General features: G+C 51.3%; 1 protein-coding gene across 2 annotated transcripts; it reads left to right on the top strand.

Moving 5' to 3' along the window:
- Positions 1–8,112: 8,112 nt before the first annotated feature.
- Positions 8,113–9,968, top strand: C1QL2 (complement C1q like 2). 2 transcript variants are annotated; one of them, XM_055574758.1, is made up of 3 exons: positions 8,113–8,509; positions 8,549–8,796; positions 9,381–9,968. In XM_055574758.1, exons 1-3 carry the CDS (start codon positions 8,113–8,115, stop codon positions 9,558–9,560), a joined length of 825 nt encoding a protein of 274 aa, XP_055430733.1. In that variant the 3' UTR covers positions 9,561–9,968. The 2 variants fall into 2 exon arrangements, with proteins under 2 accessions (XP_055430733.1, XP_055430732.1); XM_055574757.1 differs by having other exon boundaries at positions 8,113–8,796.
- Positions 9,969–12,375: the final 2,407 nt, after the last annotated feature.

Raw genomic sequence — 12,375 nt, 5'->3', positions numbered from 1 at the left:
TTTCTCTCTCTCTTGACAGAGAGAGAAAGTGACTGTTGGAGAGGGTTAGTGATTTCTTCATTTACAGCTATGGCTCCTGGTGTGTGTATGATCATGGTACATAGTGAATAGCCAAGAAAAAGGAAGAAGGGAACAAGAGAGAAAAAAAAACCCCACAATTCCTTTTAGCTATCCAAGCCCTCTGCTTGTCAGAGGGGAAGTCTCCTACACAGGGGTGAGGCCTGGTTAGAGAGGGCATGTGTGGAGCATCTAATATTTCCACACAGAGCTATGGCTTCACATCAAAGTCTGGGAACATGAATAAATTCTTGGATTTCTGAAACATGATCCCTTCCTGCCAAAGGAAGTCTGGCAGCCACAGCCATTAGCACCATGGATAGCGGCAGGCCTGCCGGGTGCACCCTGAGAAGGGGCTGGACTTCTTTTGCTCAAGAAGCACACGGGTGCTGGTAGGACTGAGTCTTAATAGGATCACAGGACATTTTTGCACTGTGAGATGGGGTCTTTGCTGGACTTACTATCATCCACACACACCCCTCCTGCCCTCCCACCCTCATATCAAATCAGTGAACACAGGGTCCAGAAGATGGTGATAAGGGAAGTCACTGCAAGATGATAGTGGAAGATACATCCATGTGCTCAGGAGTTCACAGAGATGGCTAAGGTCCCAGGAACACTGTGGCAGTGTATTTTTTGTTGCCTTGCCTTGCCTTGCCTGTGGCTTCAAGGCCAAGAAATACCTTCAGTTCCTAGCCTGGGTTAGCTGTCCCATTAGTGTTGGTGCAGTAGGAGGAGGGCCCTGCTCTATGGCCAAGTTCTACATGTGCATAAACAAAGAACTGAGTCTCCCTCTAGAAGAAATCCTTATGATCTCAGATGAATTTTTGAATCAAAAGCCTGCTTCCATTGGCAACCCATAGGCACGTTTTCAGGACGTGCAAACTTGCTTTATTAATAGCAAACTTGCAAAGAAAACAAAAGCAAGAAGCTACACTTACTTCTCTGGTGGCCTCTGGGGCTGTTGGTGGCTTGCTGTGCTGCCCAGAGAAAAACCACCTAGCATTGGGTTTCCTGTTTCATTCTGCTCCATCCCACAAATGCGTATTGAGTGGTCAGTCCCTGGATCAGTCCTGTGGGGATGAGGAGACCAAATGGAAGTGTCTTTGCCTGAGGAACATACAGCCTCCCAGAGGGGAAACACACTCAAGAGAAGCAGGATACCACAAAGGCCATCTGAGATTGTCACATGTATTGCCCCAGTCCCAGGCTTAGATGAGGTGAAGTCCATGTTGGTGGATGTTATCAGGAAGACAAGAGAAGAGGTTGGAAAAGTAATCCACCAAAATTGTAAGCTTACTCAGTCAGCAAGGACAGGATGTCTCTGCTTTCAGCTGTATCCCCCATATCTTGCACATAGTAGGCACTCAATGAATACTTGCTTGCATTGATGAGTAATTGGAATGCCTGTTAGAGGATTGAGAGATGCAGGGTGGTGTGACCCAAATAGCTGGCACACTGTGGCTTAGTGGGGGAGTCTCAGGTTAAATCACTATTCCCTGGGGTTTCGGAAAGAGCTGTCTTTGGCAGTTAGGGCTGTTTCATGGGACTTGAGTTCTGGAGAAAACATATGAGGGATAGCTACAGACCCATAGCTCTGTGAAGACGCAGCCAGGGCCAGCTCATCAAAGCAGAGATAATCTGGGCTCCTCGCCTAGGAGAGTCAGGCGTGCACTTTCAAGGGCTGGCTGACCCTCTTGACTCAAATGTGTTGCTGCTGCTTCTGGGCTAATGGGCCCAGTGGGCTCTTCCTCATCCGCCTTCAAGTAGGGTTGTCTGAATATCTTCAGGGCCTGAGGCTGGAGTGCTCTTCCTCCTCCCCCTTCAGCGTCTCAGGAGCTGAAATAGAAACAGAGTCCTCAGGTCACGGTGGCCCTGATTCTCAGAAGAGCGGGAGCCTGTGTACTCAGCCTTAGCCACTCTCTGGTCCACAGCTGTGGGGCATCTGTTCCTGTCCGAAAGGACTGGGAGAGGCTGTGGGACCCATCCCCACAGAACACTTAGCCCAGTGCCCCACACAGAGTAGAAACTGTTATTGCCATTATCTTTTTTTCAAAGCCATCACTCAATAAACACAGTTGAAGATTGGGAGGCTGGGGGCTGGATATATAAAGAGAGGCACAGGTAATGCCTACAATAATATCTCTAGAAAGTTCATAAAGAAAACAGAGCCAGAGGGCAGAGTAATCAACATTTGCAGGGAGGTGGTGGTGGGGCGACTTGCTGGGAAAGGTAACGTGTACAGCTTATTGTCTACACCAGCCTTGCACAGTCCCCTCTGCCCTGTATAGACAAGCCTCTTCTCCACTCCTTAGAAGACTTGACCTCCATTATCCACCTAGATACCTGATCAGTTCAAATATTAGCTGTCCTTTAAGGTTATTCTCTGTCTCTTCATCCTGGGACAGACTTCCTCAAGGGCCATGGCCACAATGCCTTGATTTTAGCAACCTCTTCCTGTCTATACCCTTGTCTATACCACCTAAATGATGTATTACGTGACTACTTGGGTGCTTTCTATTTGTTAGTCCCTCCAACTAAGTCTGTAAGCTCTTTAGTAAGGACCTCATCTTGAATCCTCCATTCCATGCTCCCACTGATCCTACTCTGGCACAGCAGGGCATTCTGCATATAGTAGGTGCTCAATAAAATTCTTACTGAGAGACTCAATGAGCAAATAAGTGAAGGAATAAGGAAAGTAGGAAAGAAGAGAGGGAGAGTGGGAGGGAAGAAGGACAGAAGAAAGGAAAAGGAAGGAAGGGAGGGAGGGTGGGAGGAAATAAGGAAGATCACTCTGGTTTTTGCAAAGACTAACTGGAACTTAAATGGCTGACAAAGTTGGTGCTCCTTCTTTGCCCTCATTTCTTACTCTTCCTGAAAAGATAGATAAAGACTATCTTTTCAAAATTTTTATTCCTTGAGCACATCATGACTTGAGCTAACGTAAGTAAAATTTTCAAACAATACAAAATAGTGAAAGTATTAGAAATGTTTACCGAACATTTACTATGTCCTCACAATAGTCCCTGCTCTTGAGAGGCTTACAGTTTAGTTGGGAGGTAAAAGTAAATGCACATGAATTCTTCAGCCAGTGATCTAGTGGTTGGCACTTAAGATCTGGAGACACATCTGGAATCCCAACATGACCTGGATCAACTACTAGAAAAATTACATACAAAAATGATATCTTGTCAAATATATATTTACCACCACCCTGTGTTTCCTCAGCTATAAAACAGGGACACACATCTCATAGAACATTATAAGAATTAATATACCTAAAATTCTTGGCAGAGTACCTGAGCGTGGTTAGTGCTCAATAAATATTGCCCATATTATTACTGCTAAACATAAAATTTTTATTGAGCATCTGTCATGGATCAGTTATTAAGAACTTCAGGTATTGGATTATCTCAGCTTTCTCTTGATTGTCGGTTTCTCCCTTCATACTGTGCCATTTTCACAAGCAAATAAACATGCTCAAGTGTCTCCCATCTTTAAGACTTTGTGTGATGTGACCCCAGCCTACCTCTCTGAATTCAGATCATGATGCCCTTCCCACTGGGGACAGGGGCAAAAGTTTGGCCAGTGTATTCAAGATGATGTCTCTAAAGAGCTTGTGGTCCAATTGGCTCACAAGTCTAATTTAAAGAAAGCAAAGAAAGCCAACACACAGGCATGCCATGTTTAGATGCAAACTCAAATAACACAAGTAGAAAGAGGTGGAGGGAGTTAAGGAGACCTCGCAGGAGAGCAAGAAAGGAAAGGATCACACCTATATTGTTCTCCTCTGCACACTCAGCATATAACACAGTGCCTGGTATACAATACAATAAATATTTGTGGGACAAATGAATGACACATGCATTAATGAATAAATGGTGTGATTTTCTGCCCTACTGGAGCTCACACCCTGGTTGGGGAGGCTAACAATAAAGAAATATTTGTATGAAACATGATAGCCAGGGTATGTACATTCAAGATAGTTTAAGGGTATACAGGCAAGAATTATCAATTCTGCTTGGGAAGAGGTTAGGGAAGACTTTGGACAAGGGACTTCACTGGGAACTGAAGGATAATTAGGCAGGGCAGATGAGGGGGGACAGTCATGCCAGGTTGAAGACACTGCAGTGCTGATGAATGAAGAGTGGGATTCACTGCTGGTGGAGAGTCATCAAAGTAGCAGATAAGACAGTGTGTGATCAAGTGTCAAACTGTATGTGTGACCACTAGGGCTTTGGGATATGAGAAGGTGGAGTTGGTTAGTTGGCACATAGTAGACTGTCAGTGGATATTGGTGAAAGGAAAGCAGGCTGGATTATTAAGGGCAATTTGGGGCAGATTGAGCCATTACTGAGCCTTGAAATGTAACACTACAGTCTAAATGGAAGGTATTATGCTAATAAAGGTCATAATTAATATTAATGAGAAGACGGTCACTGATGATGATGTTGGTCCCTCCAGGGGGAGCAAAAGCTGGGAGATGAGAAGGTGTGTTTAGCACTCTAGCAGGCTACTCTGTCTAACTCTGCCACATAGAAGGGAGGGAGGGAGGGCAGGGGAAGGACCTCATCATGACTCATGTGGCTGGTGGGGAGGAGGCTGCCAGCTCTCCCCCTGCTCTAGCTGCTGCTTTCCCTGCCCTTGGTAGAGGTCTGGCCTTGGGAAATGACCCTCCTCCCTGCAAGTCTATAGTTGCTTCCAGGAATGCTGATCCCCTGGAAAGGTTGCTTTGTCTGAGGTCTGCGAAAGCAAAAGCCTGAGTAGCAAACATTTGCTCCTCCTTTCTTCTTCCCTGCCCAAATCCTGCAGGGGCAAAAGCACTAGAACTAGGAGATGGTGGTCCGCAGGGCTGAGGAACTCAAACTGAATGTATACCTCAAAAATGTTTGTCCAGGTGGAACCAGTGACTGAAAACACTGGACAGTCTTGATCGAGGGCAGGAAGCCAGAGCAGGGCAGTCTCAGGGGAATGTGGAACAGATGGTGTGGTCCTTCTCTGCTTTCCAGAAGGATAGGATGTGTGGATGATCTCAGGGTCTCCCTGTTTTTGAAATAAATCCACTTTTCCCACCATACATGGGCTTCCTGCCCACATATTTCACTTGAGAAGTAGTCTTAAGTGTGATGGTGGAGGTCCAAAGTATTATTAGTTAATAATGATTGTGAACGTTTACTGATCCAGCTATTGTTCTAAGGCCTTTGTATTAATTAACTCATTTAATCTCTCAATGGGGCTCCTCGGTGACTCAGTGGTAAAGTATCTACCTGCAGTGCAGGAGATATGGGTTTGATTCCTGAGTTGGGAAGATTCCCTGGAGAAGAAAATGGCAAACCACTCCAGTACTCTTGCCTGGGAAATCCCATGGACAGAGGAGCCTGATGGGCTACAGTCCATGGGGTCGCAAAAGAGTAGGACATGACTTAGCAGCTAAATAACAACAACAACAGGAAACACAGAGGCTGAACAGGTAATGAGCACTCTGCTAATCACAGGTAACATTTGGACATAGTTGCTTCCAGCATTGACCATGCAGTCCATGACATGACTTAGCTACTAACAAAAAACAAATCTCGATAACTTGAAAGGGACATCTGTCATTCCCATTCTACACACATGGGGACTGAGGCTCAGGGAGGTGAAGCAATTTGCCCAAGGTCACACAAGACAAGAAGTTGCGGAGCCAAGACTGGAACCAGGCACTGTAGCTCCTCGAATCACTGTGGCTCCTCAGTTCTAGAGGTGGCCTTAGGGAAGGGAAGAGAGGACTCCTAGGACCCAGCCAACCAGTAAAGAACATGGCCGGGAGCTAATGGCCAGTGCTATGTTCACTGCCAGGTTCTTAGAGCCCCTTATCCAGGTGGGAGAAGTCCAGCTCTGTTACATGAGCAGAGGACTGGGCAAGCACTTCACACTTTTAAACCCTCTGTCTTCTCATCTGAACAATGGAGAATGATTGCTGATCTGCAGGACTGTTGGGAGGAGTAAGTGAAGCAGCACATGCAAGTGCCTGATGCATCATAGTAGGTGCTCAATAAATGAGCCCAGTCTCCCTCTTCTCACCTGGGTCAAGTTTGCTTCAAGCTAGATTCAGTCATCTTTTCCACAAATCTGTAGTGAAGGCCTACCAGGTGCCAGATTTTCTGCTATGCCCTGGGAGAGACACCAATGAAGGAAGAGGCTGGACCCATGTGAAGTGGAGAGGGGGAATGACCCAGAGGTACCAGAAAGAAAAAAAAATGAAATTTTAAGTAACCCACGACAACGCAATACCTGATAAATGAATGTTCTCCTCAAAAGCAACAGCCTCAGGAAGGCGAATCCGTTCCAGAGACACGGAGGCTCTGCCAAACACTGACATCAGCCACTGACTTTCCTCCCAGGCATTCCATCCTGGTGAATTCTCCTGTCAGGATGACTGCCTTTTAGGAAAACGAAGGCTTGGAGCAGGAAACAATATGCCCAAAGTCATATGCAGGGCAAGAGCAGAACCAGAAAACAGAGCTTTTGATTTCTGAACTGGAGGTCTTCCCAATTCTCTAAATTAGGTGTCACAGCTTTGGCTCAGAATGGCTTTGGACTATTTTTTTTTTTTTTTTTTTAATAACTCGACCCAGGTCAGTAGGACCAGAAACTGGGAATGTCCAAAGGAATCTGTCTGTGGATCTACCTGGCAGTGGCAGGATAGGAATGAAGCTGAGTGCACCAAGGTTACCACCAAGGGCTGGGTGCCAGGGATCTGGATTTAAATGAACTTTATACAGAGTACAAGGGCAGGCCATTCTTTGCGTGGAAGAGAAGAGTCGAGAGTAGTCTATTCTTTTTTTCTTTCGGCTATCCGGCAAGCAGCAGGCAGGATCTTAGTTCTCAAATCAGAGATTGAAACCACGCCCCCTGCAGTGGAAGCGCATAGTCCTAACGGCTGGACTCCCAGGGAAGTCTCGCTAGTAGACTCTTGTATTGGGGGTTTTCAGCTTTTCAGAGTCATTAAAAGAGCTGGTGGGCTGGTTTTCCGGTACCTCTTTGGCAGCTTGAAGTACTCCGGTTAGGTGTGCGAAGACCCTGAAGTGAGATTTATTCCATTCTGAAGACGTAACTCCGAAGAGCTTTCAGAAAGTTCTTCTCTCCTGGGCTTAAGGGACTGAGATTCTCCTTGACTAAGTCTAGTCCTGCTTGCAGGCAGGGGGTGGATTAGGAGATCCCCGAAGGACCTTGCTGGCATCGGGATTCCGGGCGTCTTCGTGGCCCTGTGGACGTGCCTGTGTGCGCCCGTAAGTGTGTGGCGGGTGGGAGGCGCGTGAGTGTGGCCTCTGGTGGGTGTGCCTGAGAAGCTAGGTCCCGGCTGAGCCCGCGGCGCCCACTTGTGGCTCCCAGGCGCCGCCAGGAGGAACCGCGCCTTTGCCGCCTCTGCCTGGGACGCCGCCCGATAGGAGGAGGACAGAAGGCTGATGACATGAGGGCGCCGTCTCCCAAGTGATGGCAGCGCGCGCTGCTTCCTCGCCGCCTCCGCCGCTCAGCCCCGGACTCCTTACGTCAGGGTAGCTGGGTCCCCCCTCCGCGCGGCAGCCAGCGAGCAGCGGGAGAGCAGAGCAGAGCGCGCCGCGGAGCCCGAGCGCCCTCCCTGCGCGCTGATCCCTGCTGAGTCCAGCCGAACCGGGCAGGAGGCAGCGCGAGCCCTCGCGGGACTCCGCCTTGCCACCCAGTGCTCCCTGGCCGCAGCCGCCGGGACCCGCTGGGCGCCGGGCTCGTCCTGTGCGCTCCCCGCCATGCGTGCTGGGCTCCGGGGCTCTCCTGAGCAGTCCCAGCGCGGTGGGCACCGGCGCCTGGGCCAGGGTGCCTCTCGCTGAAGTAGTTGCGCGCCCAGAGGAAGGGGTCGCCACGTCGGGGGCGCGACCAGGACCCGCGGAGTCCGCCCCCGAGCGCGGGGAGCGGGGCCGCCTGCGCCGCCCGACCATTACCTCCCCGGGCGGCAAGGAGGAGCTGGTGGCGGTTGCCTCCCGGCTGTGGCAGCGGCGGCGCCGCGCCTGCCTGGCGGCCGTCGGCGTGCTCCTGGCCATGGCGCTGGGGCTGCTTATCGCCGTGCCGTTGCTGCTGCAGGCGGCGCCCCCCGGCGCGGCGCACTACGAGATGATGGGCACCTGCCGCATGATCTGCGACCCCTACACCGCCGCACCCGGTGCGGGGCCCGCGGGCGCCAAGGCTCCGCCGCCGGGACCCAGCACTGCCGCGCTGGAAGTCATACAGGACCTGAGCGTCAACCCTCCGCCCCCTTTCATCCAGGGACCCAAGGGCGACCCGGGGAGACCTGGCAAGCCGGGACCGCGGGGCCCCCCGGGAGAGCCGGGCCCACCTGGACCCCGGGGTCCCCCGGGGGAGAAGGGCGACTCTGGGCGGCCCGGGCTACCTGGCCTGCAGCTGACGGCGGGCGCGGCAGGAGGTGTCGGGGTGGTGGGTGGCGGAACCGGGGGCGGCGGTGACTCTGAGGGCGAAGTGACTGGCGCGTTGAGCGCCGCCTTCAGCGGTCCCAAGATCGCCTTCTATGTGGGTCTTAAGAGCCCCCACGAAGGCTACGAAGTGCTCAAATTCGACGACGTGGTCACCAATCTCGGCAATCACTACGACCCTACTACGGGCAAGTTCAGCTGTCAGGTGCGTGGCATCTACTTCTTCACCTACCACATCCTCATGCGCGGCGGCGACGGCACCAGCATGTGGGCGGACCTCTGCAAGAATGGCCAGGTCAGTGACACCTCCGCTTCCCCTCCACCCTCGCAAGTCCCCGCGGACCCTCGTTCCCACCCAGCGCCCCAAAGCTCCTGAGAACTCAGTCTCTTTCTCCCCGTTGGGAGGGAGCGCACCGCAGCATCGCGTCTCCCAGTGCGTCCTGGTCGCTTTTGCCCGGTAGCTCCGGAGGTTGGGTTCCCTACTACACAAATTGCACTCCCCTGCTGTTTGCATTGCCGCCTGAAGCCCCATGGGGTTCCCGGAAACCTCATTCTTCTTTATCTCCCTGTGCGCCCCATTCTCCCCTGTGCCCTCCCCGTCTCCCTTCTTCTTGGCCCTGGCCCCTGGTTCCCCCTCTTCCCTACTGGGTCAGTGTCCCCGAAGCCCTCTGCCTCCCTTCTTCCCAGATCTGGCGACTGTGGAGACTAGGGGGCAGGGAAGGAGTTGGCTAAGTTGGAGAGAGAGCGTGGAGCCTGGGTGGGAGCGTGGACCCTTGAGGGGCAGGCGGAAGGCCGGCCAGGGGGCATGCCACGTGGGGGGTCGGGCAAGGGCCCAGGTAGAGGTATTCGAGCCCACCCGCTCTGATGGCTTGCCCCCAGGTCCGGGCCAGCGCCATCGCCCAGGATGCGGACCAGAACTACGACTACGCCAGTAACAGCGTGGTGCTACACCTTGATTCGGGGGACGAGGTGTATGTGAAGCTGGACGGCGGAAAGGCGCACGGAGGCAATAACAACAAGTACAGCACCTTCTCGGGCTTTCTTTTGTACCCGGATTAGAGGAGCAGGGAGCGTAAGGTGGGGTGGCTTCAACCCGCCCTATCCCCGTGGGGGCGCTCTGTTCCCTGGCGAGGACCACTCTCGCTTCGTGACACTTCCTGACATCGTTGGAAAAGACACACCCCCGCTGTCCTTCCTGCCCAGCTTCCGACCTCCGTGTGTCTGTGACTCGCCACGCTCCTGGCTGTGCTCCTGGTTCCTGGCCCCAACCCGGGGCGGTAGAGCGGGATGCCCAAGTGGAGAAATGAGCGTGAACCTGAAACCCCAGCCAGGGAGGCGGCAGCGCAGACTTTGCAGAGCTGATTGGACTGGACAGGCCCCAGCGGGATGCCTGAGTGCTTCCAGTCCCCCTCCTCCTCCGAGAGCCCTGAGACTGAGGGCTCCCAGCTCTGGCCACCGAGGTAGGCCAAAGCGAGCACAAGCTCCCTGGGGTGTCCTTCTTTGTGACCTGAAATACTTGTGCAAATGTCCCTGTCCATTAGCTGAAATCCCACCTTCAGCAGAATCCCAGCAATCAGAAAATCCATCTCTACACCGCACTCCCGCCTCAGACCTACCGCGATGCATTAAATTATGTTTCTAGACTATGGACTCTCGATGTCTCTGTCAGCCTAGTCCCGGGACCAGGCCTCCAGATGTTCACCTTGACATAAAGACCGGAACTGGGCCCTGAATTGCTCCATCTCTACCCCAGTTGCCAGCCACTGCCTTGTCTGTGCTGCCTGGGAAGGTGAAAAGATGTGGGGAGATGGGAGGGTAGCCTCTCACCCTTTAGGTTGCATCTCTGCCGGGCTGGGCTGCAGCCTTGAATTGACCAGAGGAGGGCAGGAGGAAGAATTAGAGGGTGACAGAAGACAGAGGTTGGATTTTCAGTTTCCTAGCCTTGTGGGAGGAAGTAGAGGCCTGGAGTTTCTGGAGAAGGAAAGGGAAGAGGAGGCATTTCTGCAAAATGAGAGGGATGAAGGAGATATTTGCCATCAGATGATCTCTGCGATCTCCTAAAAGTCAATAGAGAAATCCCTGAGGAAACACACCCACTCGGGCATGTAATGCACTCAGCACATCAGCTTACACTAGCTGGGTCCATAATCTCCAAGTCAATTGCCTGCTACACTGAGGCAATTGTATGGACCATCCAACTCCCTGAATTCACCCAGAGGTGTGTGGTAAATGAGATAGACTCTCCCCTTTGTAGTGGGACACCCCCCTTAGGGGGTCTTTCTATGTGCGTGGTGGTATGAGGCACCTGCTCTGAACCTGACTGCATTTGTTTGGCCCTTCCCTTTCCTTTCCTTCACTGTTACACACACACACACACACACACACACACACACACACAGGTTAAGAAAACACTCCACATGGTGTTTTTGTTTTTTCACTTTTTTTGTTCTGTTTTTAGATTATTGCGTTCCAATGAACAGTACGTTATCTACAAAATAACTAGTTAGCAACCTGTTAGTATTCACGGAACTCATTTTGACCAGCTGTTTGCAGAGAAATGTGAATATGTACACAGAGGCAACCCTGGAGTGTGCTACCTATGTCGAACTGGATATGCACACACACACCCCACGTGGATATAATGTGGTTGTCATCTCTAATCCATGTTACACAGGTGCACACACACACATATTCATAGACTCGTGTCAGTGTGGTGTGTGACATATTCGTGGCTCTATGTCTGCTCCCAAATTGCAATGTGCTCAACTTTAGTTCCTGGAAGATGCTGAAATTTGTGATTCTGTTTAAAAGACAATTATACCCCCTGCCTTGAGTCTTGTCTCTGTCGCTATTCCTCTTTATGCTCTTGTTTTATTTGAATAATGTTTTATTGTCATTCACTTGAATATTAGCAATGATTGCATCTGCTTCAAGTCTAGGCATAAACTGCTCAAAGATATCGAGGAGGAAAACAATATCCATATGCAAACCATCACCCTCCCAGTTCCAGCCCAAATGAACCGCAGTTCCCCACCCACCCCACCCCAGTGATTGTGGAACCCAAAGCCAGCTGAGCCCAGGAACTGGGGAGGGCAGAGTTGATCCCATCTACAGTGGCGTACGTATCAATTTCTGATGCCTTGTCGATTGTATCATCCAGAAATGCGATTAAAACCAAATATATGAGACCCAAATGAAGTCTAATTGCTATGGATCTGCAATCCCCAGCGGGCCCCTAATCCTTTTTGACTTATTCCTCCCCTTCCTCCGATGAGATGGAGCTTAGACACAAAGCCCTCGGTTTAAATTTCAAAAATTAAAATTGACATGCAGCGGTGGCTTTCCTGGGAGCAGGAGGAATTTCTAAGGAGGTGCCGGAGCCCAGCTTTATCCTCTGCATTAAGAAGCAATTTGTACTTCTAACAAAACCCCCACCACTTCCCTTTGGTGGAAGGGCAGTTGAAACGCCTTTCCCGGGTCTGGTTGTTCACAATACTTAGACAAATTTGAATCTGAGATTCCTCCATCTGTATTCCCTGGTGCAGCCGGGCTTCTTGCAATTCTAATGCCCGGGATGCTGGGAGGTGCTGCCAGAGGTGTCAGCTGCTAAGAGGATGATAGATTGATGAGGCAACGGGCGGGGGACGCAGCCGATGGCAAGAGCTTGCCAGCTCAGGAGCAATCTCTCCCTGTATCTATACGCTCTCTGTGTTCCAGGCAGACCCCTCATGACCCAGGGTCTACAATCCCATTATCTTCATGGAGGTCTCCCTTTCCCTGGAGGAAAGGATGGGGAGACCTCTGCCACCTCTGTGTACCATCAGTCTTGGGGTACATGTGAAATGAAAGAAATTACCTGCCCCAGACACTTTTC

This window comes from Bubalus kerabau, chromosome 3, assembly GCF_029407905.1.
Source record: "Bubalus kerabau isolate K-KA32 ecotype Philippines breed swamp buffalo chromosome 3, PCC_UOA_SB_1v2, whole genome shotgun sequence".
NCBI lineage: Eukaryota > Metazoa > Chordata > Mammalia > Artiodactyla > Bovidae > Bubalus > Bubalus kerabau.
The sequence above is the reverse complement of the archived record's forward strand: the minus strand, read 5'-3'. Positions and strand labels throughout refer to the sequence as shown.